The sequence below is a fragment of the Erpetoichthys calabaricus genome, chromosome 9 (genome assembly GCF_900747795.2).
Source record: "Erpetoichthys calabaricus chromosome 9, fErpCal1.3, whole genome shotgun sequence".
Taxonomy (NCBI): Eukaryota; Metazoa; Chordata; class Cladistia; order Polypteriformes; family Polypteridae; genus Erpetoichthys; species Erpetoichthys calabaricus.
In genome coordinates, this window is record NC_041402.2 from 33869136 (window position 1) to 33887863 (window position 18728).

The 18728-nt window shown below is 42.7% G+C and overlaps 1 protein-coding gene and 1 long non-coding RNA gene across 2 annotated transcripts in view; one reads left to right on the forward strand and one right to left on the reverse strand.

The window, feature by feature from the left end:
- LOC127529182 (uncharacterized) overlaps window positions 1-18728 on the reverse strand; it is a 333856-nt gene that overhangs the window by 76650 nt on the left and 238478 nt on the right. The gene's annotated exons all lie outside the window — the stretch shown is intronic.
- nod2 (nucleotide-binding oligomerization domain containing 2) overlaps window positions 1-18728 on the forward strand; it is a 56252-nt gene that overhangs the window by 26334 nt on the left and 11190 nt on the right. The window contains exons 3-9 of the mRNA XM_028809275.2: window positions 4988-5117; window positions 8344-10111; window positions 10535-10618; window positions 13085-13168; window positions 13290-13373; window positions 13484-13567; window positions 17579-17662. Of these exons, the coding sequence (XP_028665108.1) occupies window positions 4988-5117; window positions 8344-10111; window positions 10535-10618; window positions 13085-13168; window positions 13290-13373; window positions 13484-13567; window positions 17579-17662 (2318 nt within the window). The remainder of the gene's footprint in view (window positions 1-4987; window positions 5118-8343; window positions 10112-10534; window positions 10619-13084; window positions 13169-13289; window positions 13374-13483; window positions 13568-17578; window positions 17663-18728) is intronic.

Below are 18728 nucleotides of genomic sequence, written 5' to 3' on the forward strand. Positions count from 1 at the left end.
GTCATCATATTGCAGGCTTCATTACCATGAAATGGAAGGAGCACTCATGGGCTTCCTTAGTGACTTTTTTCAAATTGAGCATAGATATCAGTAGTGAGTGAAAATCAAGATAATCTCCTTTCTTTTTCAAGTTACTGTAGCTACTGTGACCGGGTATGACTGGGTATCCTCATTTAATAGGCAAGTGCAGACAAAAATGGTGCACAATAGCACAAATAAAGAGATGGCTGTATCAGCCCAAAACAACATTTCTCAGGATTATGGGAACAAAAGCTCCGTCCAGGTTGGGGTGCGGGTCTAAGCTGAGCTGCCTGGTTCTGGGGACTAACTGTTTTTATGGTGTCTGAGTGGAAGGGGCGGAACCTGCTGTGGATGCAGGGGTGGGGCTAAGCAACTGAGCGTCATCTAACAACTGCAGCTGAAACAGATGAAACAGTGGAATTGCTTTATCTCAACAGAGCCGGGAAGTTGATTCCCCAGGCACACATGCACGATGCTGCCTTTAAATGAGTAAATGGTACTGGACTTTTCATAGGTCTTCACTGAATAGTCTTGACTGGGAAAAGCTTGAAATGGAAGTGCAAATGTGCAAACATACAAAACAAAACAGAAGGCCCCCGCTTTAATACGGGTGATGACTGTTAAGCCTCATCTCTAAACTGGAAAGTTCAGGCTGCACATGCACACTCACACACACTCAAGGGTAAAGAGAACACTGCAGGGCCAATTGGTCCAGTCATTTAGCCAGAGAAAGGCTGCCAGTACTCGACGCAAAGACAGTTCCACATACTACAAGAAGCAATATTTTTCTAAGTAAGTAATTACATTAAGAATATAATAAAAAAATTGGTAAATAATTGCTTAAGAAGACAAGGCTAGGAGTTGTTATAAACATTTTAATAACTAGTTAAATTGCAGAGGGATGCTTACTGTATTTCTTGTGTTGCACAATATCTGGTAGAGCTCTGCTCTATGGGCCCTCAATGGAGAAACACTGCTGAGGTCAACAAAATCAGTCCACTGGCAGACAGACATGATAACAACAGTGGAAGCTTTCACATTTTATGTAAACCCTTGAACTTTTCAAATCAAACACACTTAGCATATTCATTTGTAAAGAAGAGTTCATGACAAAAGTGATAGCCACATTCACAACAGCAAATTACTTGACATTTTTTGGTAGAGCTCTCAAAGCCAGCAGGCCAATTTCATGTAGTCCACAGTGTTAGAGTGAGTTTCTGGACAGATGAAGCTTGAAAATGAAGGGCCAGCAATTAGAAGGCTGGAGAGATCAGGTAGGTCCTCCATTTGAACATCAAGACAGATGGAGTCAGACTAACATGCACATCTCTAGAACTTCGAAGGACAGCGAAGCACCAGAAAAAGATCCATGAAGAAATGGATCACACATCCCCCAGTGATTGGATAGCGATTTGAACCTTGCTCTCTGAGGGCTGGGAGGTGGCAGGGATGACAATTGTGTCACCCACAAACTGATCACTGCAGTAGAAATTAAAACAAAAAATGCAAGTAAAAAAAATATAATCATTGACAAATGTGAGCAAAGCTTGGAGGTGTAATATACTTGTCAGTCAGAGTTGATCAAATACCCTCAAGTCAAGTAGTTCTACATATTGCAAAAAGAACAAATTAGAAAGTTCAAAGAAGAACAGCTAGAGAGCTGCTACATTAATGAAGGATAAGAGTGAAAGTCATTAAGGATTAAACTAAAGATGCACTATTTAACATTATGAAGTGGGGCAACATTGGTGGTGCTGTGGTAAATGCTGCTGTCCTACACCTGCAGAGTTCTGGGTTCATCAGTAGTCAATGATTACTGCTGGTAACTGAATGTCATCTTCTGCCTTTTTCAGCTTACACTCTGCAGTCAGAGGGGCACTTTAATGTGCTTTTTATATTTGCATCTTGTGCCCAGGGATCGTCTCAAGCTACCTGTGGATTAACCAGGTTTGATTACAGTAGTAGTAGCAGCACTGTCTGATGTTCAAATGACTGTGAAATTATTATGTGTAGGTCCAACATTGCAACATCTCGCAGCCCTCGACACTGCCTGATTCAAACAGTTCATGAAAGTCCGGGCTTGACATCCTGTCTATAGTGTGACATGAGAATTTTATCAAAAGTGCAACATGAATTTGCGATAATTGAATAGGGGGGTGGAGGTTAGTGGGGCAGTGGTTAGCACTGCTGACCCACAGGTCCAGAATTGAGATTTCGATAGCAGCTTCGGTGCTGTCTGTGGCGTTCTCTTTTTTCATTTTTGTTTATAGCAGGGGTGTCCATGACTGGCTATCAAGTGTCCATCACATGATAAAGTTGAAGATCTTAGTAATGCTGATCTGCTCAGGTTCACAAAGCAATATGATGACGCTTTCTGCTGTGGAAGATTGAGACCACCAACAAGCCAAGGAATTATATAATGAGTTATATTAACAAGAAGAATCACCTTCTAATTATGAAAATGCTTTGAGGCATCCAACTTAGCAGGTCATCTCTTGGCTCACTTCACATCTTGTTTTTATTTGGTCTGCATTTACGGAAAAAAGAAGCAATTCAGAGAATTGTTAAATAACAAAGGCAATACAAATGAAGGGAAAAGAAGTCAATTAACAGCAGAAATTGTGTACCGATTAAGAAAGTGGCAGGAAGGAAATTTTCCTGCAGCCACTGCGGCCCTCCAGGGTCGGAGTTGAATAACTCTGCTCTGTAGTAAGCCAAGGTTTTACAGTGGTTAGTCTGGTAGACACTCCTTCAGAGTTGAATCCTAGATTGGGCACTGTTTGTGTGGACTTTGTATGTTGTCCCCAAGTCTGTCTGGATTTTCCTGTTACATCTCCATAGGTTATTTGATGATTCCAAACTGGCAACATGTGAGTGGGCCCTGTGATGAACTGGCTCCCCATCCAGGATCAGTCCTTACTGATATATGTGGTATGACAATTAAGTTTGCGAACTTGCCATCATGCACTTACATTGGCAGCACTGTACAAGCAGCTTGGTAAGGTTTCATAACCTTGGTATATCAGTGTCTCACAGCTGTGTTCGTGTTGACGTGTGGCGGTGTTTTCATTATTGTTATTGCATGTTCTTGTGTGCCGTTGTGAGAATGTCGGAGCTTGCAATAGGGCAATGAACAAACACCAGCTCACACGGCACAGTCTGTAAGTGAGTTTTCAGCTAGTAAACAAATAACTGTATTGGAACACCCTCACCTGACCTGGTCCCCAATGACTTTTTTCTTTACTCGAAGATAAAGGAAATATTGAAAGGAAGACATTTTGATGACATTCAGGACATCAAGCATAATACAACGACAGCTCTGATGGCCATTCCAGAAAAAAGAGTTCCAAAATTTCTTTGAAGGGTGGCATTGGTTCAGAGCTTCCCAAGGGGAGTACTTTGTAGGTGACCATAGTGATATTCAGCAATGAGGTATGTAGCACTTTTTCTTGGATGAGTTCGCAAACTTAATTGTCAGACCTTGTAGGCTCTGGTCCCATGCAAAGTTCAACTGGGTTAAGCAGGTCTGAATACTTTTATGTTACACTACATTTTTAATGGTAACTGTCAGGTTAATAGTTGAAAGAACTCTACCAGAGTCACGGTATTGGTGATGCCATTGAAGATTTGGATGAGGTCCCATCTTTTTAGATAGATAGATACTTTATTAATCCCAAGGGGAAATTCACATACTGTACTCCAGCAGCAGCATACTGATAAAGAAAATATTAAATTAAAGAGTGATAACAATGCAGGTAAACAGACAGACAATAACTTTGTATAATGTTAACGTTTACCCCCAAAGGGGTTGAATTGAAGAGACGCATAGTGTGGGGGAGGAACAATCTCAGCAGTCTGTCAGTAGAGCAGGAAAGTGACAGAAGTCTGTCGCTGAAGCTGCTCCTCTGTCTGGAGATGACACTGTTCAGTGGATGCAGTGGACTCTCCATGATTGACAGGAGCCTGCTCAGCGCCCGTCGCTCTGCCACAGATGTCAGACTGTCCAGCTCCGTGCCTACAATAGAGCCTGCCTTCCTCACCAGTTTGTCCAGGTGTGAGGCGTCCCTCTTCTTTATACTGCCTCCCCAGCACACCACCGCATAGAAAAGGGCACTCGCCACAACCATCTGATAGAACATCTGCAGCATCTTATTGCAGATGTTGAAGGACGCCAGCCTCCTAAGGAAGTATAGCCGGCTCTGTCCTTTCTTACACGGAGCATCAATATTGGCAGTCCAGTTCAATTTATCATCCAGCTGCACTCCCAGGTATTTATAGGTCTGCACCATCTGCACACAGTCACCTCTGATGATCACGGGGTCCATGAGGGGCCTGGTCCTCCTAAAATCCACCGCCAGCTCCTTGGTTTTGCTGGTGTTCAGGGATAGGTGGTTTGAGTCACACCATTTAACAAATTCCTTGATTAGGTCCCTATACTCCTCCACCTGCCCACTCCTGATGCAGCCCACAATAGCAGTGTTGTCCGCGAACTTTTGTACGTGGCAGGACTCCGAGTTGTATTGGAAGTCCGATGTATATAGGCTGAACAGGACCGGAGAAAGTACAGTCCCCTGCGGCGCTCCTGTGCTGCTGACCACAATGTCTGTCCTGCAGTTCCCAAGATGCACATACTGAGGTCTGTCTTTAAGATAGTCCACGATCCATGCTAGCAGGTATGAATCTACTCCCATCTCTGTCAGCTTGTCCCTAAGTTTTTAGAACTGAAGAGGTCAAACTCTCTTAGTCTCATGACCTTTTAGTCTAGTGAGTTTATCTTTAGGTAGACATACTCCAACTAACCATTTGTCACTGAAATTGCTTTAAACAGTACACCATTACAGTAGTACTGTATGTATAAAGAGGCCATAAATGCACTGGATAATACTACATGTAAAAAATGAACAGCATTTGGAACCAAGATGGACTGCTTTTGTTTTAAAAAAAAACTATTTTAATAAATATTCAGGCAAGAAGATTGCTGAACCTTGTCAAAGGGAAAGGAGAAGAGGCTGCCCAGCTGCTGCTGAAGAAAATCCAAGAGATACAAGCAAGTCCTTCTGCTGAAGAGGCACATGGGAACGCAGAAGAAGAAAAATGTGAGTGGCAATGGGGTAAGGGGGTGACTATTGGCGGCTCATGGCCTCCAAAGCATATCTAGTGTGTTACAGGCGGGTAGACAGGGGAGATGAACCTGCAAATCTAATATCCTAAGGAGCAGGTCTCACATTTACGGGGGGAGATGGAGCTGAAAATCTAGAGGGTTTATTTAACGTTTATGGAGAAATGTAACATGCTGCACAAAGCACATTTCAAATTTGTAATATTTAACAGACAGCATATTTATGAAATGCAAACTAAATATTTGTTTATTGTTGTCTTGTATGTTTTTGTCTTGGTAGGGTCCTTGGGTAACCCTGTTCTCCGTTTCAGACTCTTTATTATGTAGACCTGAACGGGATGCCCCAAATCCCACCACTAGCCCTTGTATGTTTACTCTTACCAGCCTGGTCACTGTCAGGATTGACGGCTATTGTAGTTTAACACTTTCCCCTTTCTGGTTACATCTAAAATCTCGGGTAGTTAGATTAGATTAGATTAGATTAGATTAGATTAGATTAGATTAGACAAGGGAGAGAAGGTTACAGTTTGTATTCAAACATAGATTAATTTAAGATTTCCATTTGTGTCCCAAATATAAGCAAAGTAAAATGAGAGTGACATTAATATCAATACAGCCTGGATAATATTCAGTTCATCTTGCTTTAGTCTATTCGGTGGCTCTCTGTCTTAGTATGTTGATTGTGATAAGGACAAGGTGTCAAAGAATATTGTGAGCACCTAAACCAGGAGATGTTAATGAAAGAACACAAATATAGAAATCAATGAAAACAAAAATCAAAAACCCGAAGCATAACCTTAACTGCCCAATTTTCACCACTCACTATAACACAACGAGACAGCAAACCTTTTACCTGAAATTATCCACCGAGAGATACTGGATCTCGGCGGTGCGGCCATATTTAACCCACAAGTAATTGGACTGAACTCCTGATTGACCCGTGAAGCTGAGGAACCTGACAAATAGAAGACACGGAGTGCCAAAGCACTGCTGAAACCAGTAATCATATACAGTAATAGCCCGGCCGCAGCTAAGGGCCATCTCAAAGACACATGATGAATAACACAAAGAAAGTACGAAACTAAAATCCACAACATACAACAGATTGGTCTTTGGTCTGACGTGGTCTGGCATAGCACTTAGATGAAATGGTAGATACAGACAGCATGGCCATTTAAACAGATCTGCAGAGGCAGGAGCATGGCCTTCTGCATGAATGGAACAGGAGAGAGACATGTTTCCTCTCTATTCTCCCTTAATTTAAGTCCAGTTCTGTTATCTTTGACAAGTGGGAGTCCCTTCATGTTCCTTCAGCCTCCATTTCATCCCTGGCTTTTCATCTCGGCTACCTGTGTTCCCCCAGACTGTCTTCCTAGAAGGGGAATGGGTGCTAATGCTTGTACATTTTACCAGAAGAATCCATGCTGCTGATGTCACAGACAGATTATTAAAGTAGCAGCTCTGTACTCAGTGTAGGTGTGGATTATATAATAATATTTTAATAGATTTTATTTATATAGCACACTAAAAGAACAGTAATCCCTAGGAGCTTTACAAATAAAGATAAGTAAAACAATTTGAACAATTATACTTTTTAAAACTTGATATAAAAAAGAAAAATGAAAATTAAAAAAAAATAAAATGGAAGTATATATTACTTATTGTAAATTATTAAAAGCACATGGAAACAAGTAAGTCTTTAAATTCTTCTTAAAAGTAGTCACTGTCTGAGAGCTTCAGACAGACTGCAGCAGCTTGTTCCATTGGTGAGACCGATTAGGACAAAAGGCTCAGTCGCCCATTATGCACAGCCTCGTCTGTGAAACAGCCAAGAGGTTAGAGGACCCTGAGCACAAAAACCTAGCAGATGTATAAGTGTAAATATGTCTCGGAGATAAGGCAGGGGCAATAACAGGCAAATATATGTGTAAACTAGGAGAAGGATCTTAAAATGGATCCTCTCTTTAATAGGTAACCAGTGCAAGGCTGATAAAACATGGGTTACTGTATGTGAGTGAATTTACTACTTCTTGTTAAAACACGTGCAGCACTGTTTTGGACATGCTGTAACTTCTGAATGGTCTTTCCATGGAGAGCAACAGAGAATTACTGTAATCATGACGAGATGTGGTGAAAGCATGAACTAACTTCTTTCCATCATGCCTGTGTAGAAAATGCCCAATACTTGCTCTATTCTGTAAATAGCAAATTGAAACTCTGGACAAGGATGCAATGTGACTTTGAAATAAAAGTGTAGAAACAAATTTAACCCCAACATTTGCAACAAATGAAAAAACAGGACTTAATTGACCATTAATACTAATATGTTTTAGATTGGATTTTTTTTTTACCTGACAAGGACATGCCCATAAGTATAACTTTTGACTTATTGCTATTATCTGCAGGTAATTTTTATTAATCCAATTCTGAATATCATGAAGACAATAAGTGATTTGAATTTGTAGAACATGGGCATCAGGAAAGGTCTGGAGATAATTCTGAGTATCATCAGCATGACAGTGGAAAGTCATGTCATGCTGACGTACGATTTTAATAAATCAAAAATGAAATGGGGCCAAATATGGAGCCCTCTGGAAAATTCAGAAGAAATGCATGTAGATTTTGATTGATGATTCCAGCTAGTAACAATCTCCTTCCGAACTGTCACACAACTATGGAACTTCTCCAGTGTGTTCCCAGAGACTCCAATTTTGTTCAAACGATTGAGTGAAATACCACAATATATGTAAAGTTATCAGATCAGATAAGTTGGAAGACTTGGTACCCGTGAATTTGCAGCCATGAGAAGATTGTTAACAACCCTAACTTAGGCAGTCTCAGTGCTGATGGTGGCTTTTACAGGATATACTGACATTAGCTACAAGAGTCGGTGAGAGCTTCTTATTGTCAGCTTTGGTAAATTTCTGGTATATCGCCCTGGCTTAATGGAGAATATCTTGCGTCTAAAAAAGGTGAGGACTGTAGGCTGAAGAAATGTCGGGCAAGGTATCTTGTGTCTCAATGAGTGGAGTCATTTAGCATGACAGACATCTTGGGGTTATGGGTGGGTAACAGAGTTGAACTTCCAAGCAGGTCCCTGGACACCATAGCTCCACATACAAAACTCCACAGGCTGAGGGAGGAACCTGCGCTGTCTGGTTGTCTCGATCTTTTTGTTGAGTTTCTTTTTCTTTTGCTCACAGATGCTGCTTGTCTCAACTTCCAGAGAAAGCTGCGCTCCACCCTTGCTGCCCAGTGCCGCTTCTTTAGCACCTACGACCGGAGTGATAATGTCTGCCTAGAGAACATATACACAGATGGCATACTGGAAGTACGTAATGAACTTCAGAATTCTCCCCTTGGACTGTTGGACCTCCTGAGTAAGAAAGGAACGGTGAACGCGGATGCTGACCTGGTGCTGCTGGTGGGGGAGGCGGGCAGTGGGAAGAGCACCCTTTTGCAGCGAGTGCACTTGCTGTGGGCCTCGGGCAGTGCCTTTCAGGACTGGGCACTGATGCTGCCCTTCAGCTGCAGGCAGCTTAACCTGCTGGAGAGAAAGCTTTCCCTGCGCTCTCTCATCTTTGAGCAGTGTTGCTGGCCAGATGGAAACCAGGAGGAAGTTTTCCAGTTCATTGTCAGCCACCCTGAGAGGACCATCCTGACCTTTGATGGATTTGATGAGTTCAAGTTCCACTTTGCTGATGATGAACGCCATTGCTCCCCCCTGGAACCAGCTAAGATCCAGACTATTGTCTTCAATTTGCTGCAGGGCAATCTAATGAAGAGTGCACAAAAGATAGTAAGCAGTCGCCCGCAGGCTGTCAGCCCTAGCCTGAGGAGGTATGTCCGCAAGGAGGTCTGTCTCCGAGGCTTCTCCCCAGAGGGTGTGGAGGTGTTCATCAGGAAACAGCATTGTGATGATAGGGTGGCAGCTGATGTAATCGAGTCACTGAAGAGTAACCCACCCCTTTACGGCCTCTGCCATGTCCCCGTGTTTTGCTGGATAGTATCCAAGTGCCACAAAGAGCTGCTGGGCCATGGACATGGCACCCCAAGCACCGTCACAGACGTTTACTTGATGATCTTGCAACACTTCCTCAGGCATGCAGCCCAAAAGGACACGGAGATCGACAGCTGGCTGCAAGGGTGCCTGGGGTCAGTCCTCCGCCTGGGAAAGATTGCATTGGATGGCGTCCTCGCTTCCTGTTATGCTTTCTCTTGGTTGGACCTGCAGCAGAGCGGGGTGACTGAAGATGACATGTCCATGGGGTTTCTCGTGCAGAGTAAGGTCCCGTACTCGCCCACTGCATGCAGGTTTGAGTTCCTTCACATTACCCTCCAGTGCTTCTTTGCCGCACTCTGCCTCGTGGCAGATGATGAAGGTGTTGCTCAGTCTATGTTTGTGACATTTTTTCGGACAAGTAGCAGAAAAAAAAAACATTCAGGTAGCTGTGGGTCATGTCTGGATCTCTTCTTCCAGTCGTCCGCTCACACAGAACAACAGGAGGAGGAGAGTACCAGCCAGCAGATCACTGCCAGCTTTGTGGCTGGACTGTTGTCTCAGCGGCACACTGCCACATTACAGGAGATGGGCAAAATGGCCCAGCTAGGTTGGAAATGTGGCCAGGTGAAGAAGCTCCTGTTGAAAGGTATGCAGAAGCATTTCAGATCCATCCCACCTCCGGTGCCAGGAGAGAAGAAGAGCATGCATGCCATGCCAGAGTTTGTCTGGCTGGTCAAGTGCATCTATGAAATGCAAGACAGTGACTTGGCAAGGGATGCGGTGTGCAGCGTGGAGGTAGAGCACTTCAAGCTGATCTATTGTGGCATTGGACCAGCTGAGTGCACAGCTCTGGCCTTTGTGCTGAAGCACTTGAAGAACCCAATTGGCCTTCAGCTGGACTTCAACTCTGTGGGAGACGTAGGAGTTGAACAACTCCTGCCCTGTCTAGACATCTGCAAAGCCATCTAGTAAGTGACCTTCTGTTTGAGATGTGGGACAGGAGGAGTTTCGCGCCCATCTTGAGGGCAGCTGAGCCACCATGTTTGTGTCAGAGTGAGCCAAGGAAGTTTTTCGTGGCTCCACTCTTGATTCTGTGTTGAGGTTAAGAGGCACACTGAGGTCAACGAGGAAGGGACTGAACCACAGCAGGGCATAAGGATTTCATAAGAGTATAACACACCCACGAGTATCTAAAAGCCACAATCCGTGAGGAGAAATCCTCATTAGTTAGAAATAGCAGGGTAGGCTAGCGACATGCCATTCTGTCCTCATTCCTTGATTCATTTTCTCTGGCTGTTTAAGTAGTAGGTCAGATCACAAGGAGGGCTGGTGTTGACAGAATCTGTGTTCAGGTAAAAGGTGTGATGCTGTCAAGCCTCGGTCTCTTTCAGCCTTCGCAACAATGGCATTTCTGACAAAGGTGTCTGCATTCTTATCAACAAAGGACTACAGTGCCAGAGCATGCAGAAGATCGCGTGAGTATTGCCCAGGACAGAGGTCACTTTCGCACAGTATGCAAGTGCCTCCTCCCTGCCTTGTCGCACTCAGATAACTGCTGTTCCGTCATACAAGTGCTACCTGTCATTGCCACAGTGTGCCTACTTGTATGTGTTCTGTTTATTACTGCCATGCTGGGCAGCCTCAGAGTTCAATTCATGCCATCTGCCAGTGTTACTCTGTGCACCATTTACCTCTGCTGCACTGTGCCCTTCTGTATGCCCACTACAGTGACTATAAAATATATTCACCCCCCCGGACATTTTCACATTTTATTGTTATACAACATTGAATCACAGTGGATTGAATCTGAACTCTGATCAATAGAGTAGGACTCTTTGGTGTCAAAGTAAAAAGAAATCTCTGCAAAGTGGACGAAATGAACTACAAGTATAAAACACAAACTAATTAATCACATAAGTATTCCCCTACTTTAATGTGACTCGCCTGGTACAGCCCATTGGGTTTAGAAGTCCCAGAATTAGTTCAATGGAGGTCACCTGCCTGCAGTTTCCATTGATTGTAGTGTAAATGCACCTCTATGTAGAGTGAGTATGGTGGCCAAACCTACACAATGTAGGCAAATGAAGCAACTCTGTGAAAAGTTAGGGGAAGGAGATATGAAAATAACCAAGTCACTGAATATCTTCAGTTAAGTCAGTCATTAAGAAATTGAAATAATATATAAACCTGCCATCCAAGAAAAAAAAAAAAAAACAAGAGGGGGGAGGCCACTAAGGGAGACCTATGAGAACCCTGAAGGAGCTACAAGCTACAGCAGATGAGCTTTGAGAGACTGTGCAAACAACAGCTGTTGCTTGGGTGCTTCACAAGTTGCAGCATTACGGTAAAGTGGAAAAGAGAAAGTCACTGTTAAAAAAGTTCACATGATATCTTGGCAGAAGGCACATGGGAGCCCTGAAGTCAGCTGGAAGATGGTTCTATAGATGGTTCTATGAGCCTTTTGGCCATTACACTAAACATTATGTTTGAAAACTGCATATTGTCAAAAATGCACAGTCCCCACTGTTGGTAGCATCAGGCTGTGGGAATGCCTTTCTGCAGTAGGCCTTGGAAGGCTTGTCCAGGTAGAGGGTAAAATGAATGCAACAAAATACATGGAAAATCCTGGAGGAAAACCTGATGAATTTTGCAAGAAATCTGCATCTTGGGAGAAGATTTGTTTTTCAGCAAGACAACAACCCTAAGCATAAAACAACAAGGTTAATGTACTGGACTCAAAGTCCAGATCTCAATCCATCTAAGGGGACTGGACTTAAAAAAGGCTGTTCACTCACAATCCCTATGACACCTGACAGAGTCTGAGTGGCTTTACAACAAAGAATGAGTAAAAACTGCAAGCTGATTGACTGAGACCTGTGCACATTGACTCATGGCTGTCATGGCTGCCAAAGGTGCATCTACTAAATATTGACTTGAAGGGAGTGTATATTTAAGATGTCAGATATTTTGTGTTTTATACCTGTAATTTTCTTAGATGTCAGAAAGCCAAATGTAAGAAAAACTTAGATGGTTTGTTTTCCAGCAAGTCAATGACCACAAGCATAAAGCGACACAGGAAGTGCTTATAAACAACAATGTTAATGTTATGGAGTGGCCGAGTCAGAGTCCAGATCTCAATCCGATAGACAATTTGTGGCTGGACTTGGCGAAGGCTTTTCACTCATAATCTCCATGACACCTGAAAAAGAGCTTGAGCAGCTTTGCAAAGAAGAATGAGGGAAAAATGGCAGTGTCCAAATGTGGAAAGCTGATGGAAACCCGTGGACAGAGACTCACGGCTGTCATGGCTGATATAGGTACAACAACTAAACATGGACTTCATGAGGTCAGTTATTTTATGTTTTATATTTGGAGTTCATTTAGACTTCTTTTCAGAGAACAGCTTTCTCTTTGACACTAAAAGAGCCTTCTTCTGTTGTCCAGTGTCAAAAAAGACAATTTCAGTCCTCTGTGACTCTTTGTTGAATTACAATAAAACGTGAAAACTTCAATGAACATTTTATAGGCACTGTAGCTGCAATTATCTGTTTGCCCACTGATGCCAGTGTCTGTCATCCTCTGAAAGTTAATTTTCCAGTCATGCTATGCCTACATGTACGTCTGCTGCCTCTTATTTCTCATACTGTGTCTTCTAGTGCACATCCTGCTTGTCATTACCACTATTGCTGTGCTCTCTTTTTTGGAAACTGTTCCACTGGCACACTGCACCGCGCAGAGTGAAGATGCTCCCAAATACCATGCTGCATCCCCAGTATATGGGCACCTCATTCCCTGCTCCATACTGCAACATATAAGCAGCGCTTGCCATTTTCATTTTCTGCCTTCCAGTCTGTTTGAGTTGGTGATGTCTTTTAAGTTAGAAAACAACAAAACAGCTGTTGCTCTCTTTCCTTCTGACTCACTGTGTTGGCTCTCCTCAGGCTCTTTAATAACAACTTAACAGACGAATGCACCGTGCACTTTGCAGAGTTGCTCAAGAAGAAGCAGAACTTTTTATCCTTGAGGTAAAGATGCCTTCACAATCTCTTGAGTATGGTTGTCTGCATGGCACTTTGACTCATTATTTCATCTTTCCGATGTCCACCTTAATATAGATTTTAGTTCTATTGTTCTATCACTTTTCAGGCTTGGTAACAACTACATCACAGAAAAAGGTGCTGTACACTTGGCTGAGGGTCTCCGGCACAGCACCTCTTTGCAGTACTTGGGGTAAGTAGAGCATTTCTTCCTACATGTAACAGGTATGATTTCTCTCATGAAGGCAATATGTGCATTAAAAGATTTAATTTTAATTTTTTTTTTTTTTGTGCTTCCTATAGGCTGTGGGGTAACAAAGTTGGGGACCAAGGCGCTGAAGAATTGGCAAGGGCTCTGCAGGATAGTAGCAGCCTGGTGTGGCTGAGGTACAACTCTGTACACAATCTGAGAGAGAGACAGGACAGGAGAGTTGCTTAGGGTGTTGTAATCCTCAGGAGATACAAGTGGGCACAGGTGGTGGATTTATAGTGTTTACCCAGGAAAGCCTCTCGATATACTACTTAGGCATAAGTACTGTGTATTTCAGCAAGTGCCCACAAGACTGTGCATGTTTTTTTTCGTTCTTTATTTTGCTATTAGGAATTTGTTAGTTTTCGCATACCCCTTGGGGTCAGAGCGCTGGGTCAGCCATTGTACAGCGCCCCTGGAGCAATTGAAGGTTAAGGGCCTTGCTCAAGGGCCCAGCAGAGTAGGATCTCTTTTGGCAGTGACGGGGATTTGAACCGGCAACCTTCGGGATACCAGCGCAGATCCTTAGCCTCAGAGCCACCACTCCACCCTGGAGTGGCCATTCAAGTCAATCTGCTCACACACAGCAAGTACCTATAGACTGTTCTTAGGGTCCATTTTGCGCTATTGGCCCATATACAGCAAGTACTCACAGACTACATATGCTGCCTATTCTAGCTGCCCATACACACACTAAGTGCCCATACATATTGTGTGCTATTGGCCCATTTACAGCATGTGCCCTGTTTTGTCTTGTTGGAGTTCTATTTGACTCGACTTTCCCCTTTTATATTCTTTATTGTGTAGACTTTATTAGAATGCCTCAAATCCCATAGACGTACCACTCTTTATAAGGTATTGTACTTTATAACTTCTCCTCATTTTCCCTTCTACATCTATAACCTGAGGCAATTACACAGAGTAGAAGAACAAGCAGGGATTAAGTTACAACTTAAATAATGTATTACTGATAATATTCATAAAATAATAACAATAAGCAAAGTACATGTGAATATTGGCAACCATACAACCTGATATATGCTACATGTGTAGTTTCAGGCAGCACACAGACTTGTAGTTACTCAAACGTCTCTGGTTTAGTTGTTATTTCTAGTCAATTTTCTTTAGGGCAGGTTGCATGCCTGTCTCAGTATGGCTGCCAAGTTGTGCTCCTCATTCTGTTCTCTTCATGGCCATGATGTGACAGAGAGGAGTGAGGGGTGGGGTGGGGTGGGGGGGGCGGGGGTGGGTTGGGGTTTGCAGGGGTAAACTGACCAGCTTTATACATTCTTTGTCCAAATCCTTAGGCCAATAGGGTGTCGTGGTACAGAATGGCCTCTGATTCACAACCAATCCCAAACAGCCACAATTCAGACCAATGGGTACACACACTGCCATTCCACACCTGCCCTCAAGTAGTGGATACCATTTGTTTAACTGAAGCTTGCCAGCTATGTAGCTTTATGGCCTTCCTGTGGGGGTTTATAAGAATATCCTGCACAGAATCCCTTGCCAAACCAGTCTGAGTCAAGCAATAAATTTGACATCCTGAGTCAGTCCTAAAGACTCCAGGGTTGATTAGTTAGACACCAAAGCATTGCTGTTCTCATCGAATAAATACAACATGCCTTTTGAAACACTCATATTACATTTGCTTTGTCTGACTTACAAGTAAAGACATTCAAAATATTTATCAACTTATATACAAAATATCACTCCAGCACATGCCCCCAGAACGTATATGTGCTCTATTCTGTTCTATCAGCCAATACGTATCAAGTGCCCAAGACTGTCTATGCAGCCCATTGTACGCTACTGGCCCACTTACAGAAAGTGCCCACAGATGTGTAAATGTGGTCTGTTAAGGTCTATTAACTCACAGGCAGTAAGTGCCTAAAGGCTGTGCATGTAGTCCATTATATGCTATAAGCAAATATACAGCAAGTGCCCACAGACTGTGTATGCTACCCATTCTAGTCTACCTGCCCACACGCAGTAGGTGCACACACACTGTATATGCTGTCCATTTTATGCCGTTGGCCCATTTACGGTAACTGCCCACAGACCATGTACACTGTCCTGTTCATTTTAGTTTATCAGCCCATATACAGCTAGTGTACATAGACTGTGTTTGCTGTCCATTGTATTGGCACACACAGAGTAAGTGCCCATAGACTGTATGTACTGTCCATTGCATGCTGTTGGTCCTTTTACAGCAATTGCCTACAGAATGTACATGCTGTCCTTTTAGGTTTATCAGCAAATACACAGCAAATGCCCATTGTACACTACTGACCCACATACATTCAAGTGTCCACAGACTGTGTATGCTTTCCATTTTAAACTATCCGTTTACGTACAGCAAGTGCCCACAGACTGTGTGCGCTGTCCATTGTATGCTACTGGCCCCATACAGAGCAACTACTCATGGAGTTTATATGCTGTCCATTTTAGTCTATTAGCCCATGCACAGCAAATGCTCACAGGACCCCCTTTGACTTGCTGTGAGGTTGAAAGTTGCATATATTACAAGGCATAACATCTCAGAAAACTACACAGAGATGTGGTACTCAATGTTGCAATTGGTCAAGTGATGAGGACATCCTCTTGCTATAGCCTACACCATTATTATTATTATCATTTATTTTATTATTTATGTATTTACCAGCATTCCGATGAGAGGCTTTGTACTTAATCAGAGAAGATCAGTCCTCGCCCTTCAGCAATGGCAAAACATTTTACCAAAATAGTTTTATCCTTCAACCCCAGTGTAAACTGATGATATCCCATATCCCACCACTGGTACTCTAGCAGAGTTTTCCTCCTGTTCACTCAGTATAAGTGTAACAGTTTAGCTCTGAGAAAGAAATCTTTACCGCAGAATCAGAATCAGCTTTATTGGCCAAGTATATGTACACATATACATACCTTCAAAGCAAGCTTAGGTTGTTCATCCATGGCGTTCTATTATCCAGTTCAGTTCAGTTAATTTTTACATAACGCTCTTCATGAATGCTGGCTCAGAGTGCTGTAAGAAGTTCACAGGTAGAATGCAATTACAAACTTTACAAATTCCTAACCGCATAATTGAGACACTTAAAAGTACAGCTTTGTTTAAACACACAGTAATACAAAGCAGTTCCAAACTGATTAGCATAAATGCACCCTAATAATATCCAGCCATTAAAATAATCATTGAACTATGGCCTGTGGACATTGGAGAAGAGGAAAACAAAAACTCCAATCAGTAGCACCCCTGGAGAAAATGAACCTCTGGAGGGTCCATGATCAGTTGGAACAGTGAAAGTCAAACACAGAGTCAGAGACAGACACCGTCTCCTTAACCCTAATCCACTGACCTGGTGGGAGAATATTTATCAACATAATTCCATTTCTGACTGCAGACATTTGCTGGTACTGTTCTCTCTACCATTGGCAGCTAATGTGGTGGCCTAGCAAAGGTGTTATCTGAGTAGTGAATTAGTAGAAGAGTCCACTGCAGCAGCTGCAGGTTTTTGTGACCTTGAACCCACTGACCTGGGGGGAGAACATTTATCAACATAATTTGATCTTTGTCTCCAGACATTTGCTGGAACTCTTCTCCCTACTGTTTGTGGTCTAGCAATGTGTTATCTGAGTAGTGAATCAGTAGATGAGTCCACTACAGCTGCTGATGGGTCATTCCATTCGTCTGGTGCCTCTTCATGCCATTAACTGAGCCACTCCAAATTATTCATCATCTTCCTTTTCCAGCATGCACCTGGAGTCAATGGCTTCTATCTTCTGTTCCAAGCTGTTTAGAATGTTTATAATTAACTGATACCCATTAATTATAAGCTACGACATCTATGGTTAGCAGGGGTTGACTTAACATTCACAGGATACTGTAGCTACTCAGAATAGTGAAGCTCAAAGGTTATCTCTTCAGCAAGGAGTTACAGCTGTGGTCCCATTTAACAATCAAGCATCAATACAATTACTTTCTGTGATACAATCATTGGTTCTCACCAATCCTTCCAGATTTTAGCTGCCTCTCCTCTTCAGGCTGCCTGCTGCTTGTACTCCATCTGACTACTGTAGTTTAGAGAGCAGTCCCAAGCAATGGTTTTTAATTTGCTTTCCTCTTCTTCTTTGCATGCTTTGGAAAGCCTTGTGGACAACGACATTGGCAGCATGGGAGCACAGGCCCTGGCAGTTATGATTGAAAAGAACAAGTCTCTGGAGGAAATCTGGTATGTGGTGCTGGTTCTAGAGTGCAAAGTCAAGTGTTAATAATGCACAGCCTAGTGGAGTGTTGCAATGGTGGTTGTCCTTCTGGAAGTTTCTCCTATCTACACACAGGTTCTCTGGTGCTCGTCCAGAGTGTTCATTGGGTTCTCAGTCGCCTCTCTTACAATGGCCCTTCTCCCTCGACTGCTCGGTTTGCCTGTGCAATCAGCTCTAGGAAGAGTTGTGGTTTTCCAAACTTCCTCCATTTAAGAATTACAAAGGCCACTGTGCTCTTGGGAAACTTTAATGCTGTGGAAATTTTTTGTAGCTTTCCCCAGACCTGCGCCTCGACACAGTCCTGCCTCTAAGCTCTGCAGCCTGTTCCTTTGATCTAATGGCGGTGTTTTTGCTCTGATACACATGGTCTCCTGTGGGACCTTCTATAGACAGATGTGAGCTTTTACTAGTCATGTCCTGTGAATTGAATTGTTCTTAGGTGGACCCAAAACAAGGTATAGAAACATCTCAATGATACATCGGCACAATGGGATGCACCTTAGCTAAAATTTAAGTGGTCATTTAAGGATTTGAATACTTGTGTCAATGTGATAGCTCAGTCTTTTATTTTTCATGAACTTACAGGAATTTCTAAAATCCTATTTTTGCGTTTGTCGTTCTGGAGTTTTTAGCATTGTTTGATGAGGGGAAAAAAGAGTTTCAACAGTTTTAGCACAAGGCTGCAACATAACAAAATGTGAAAAAGTAAAGGGAAGGGGTCTGAAGGCACTGCAGCTTGTCAATTCTGGTCACCTAATTTTTCCAAAATAACATCAAGTTCAGTTTTAAAGATCCCTAAAGTCCTACTCTCCACCATACTCGGTGGAAACTTACTCCATTTGTTTATGATTTTTCTGTGTCAAGAAAAAAATGGTAACATTTATGCAAAGTTTGCCATTAACAGTTGTTGCAGCACTAACAACTGCTCCACCATGCCACCCATAAACCAATCATACAATTCTAAATTAAGCAGTATATCTTAGGACAATTTGAACTAAAGAAGAAAATTCACAATAGGAGATTGTAGAAACA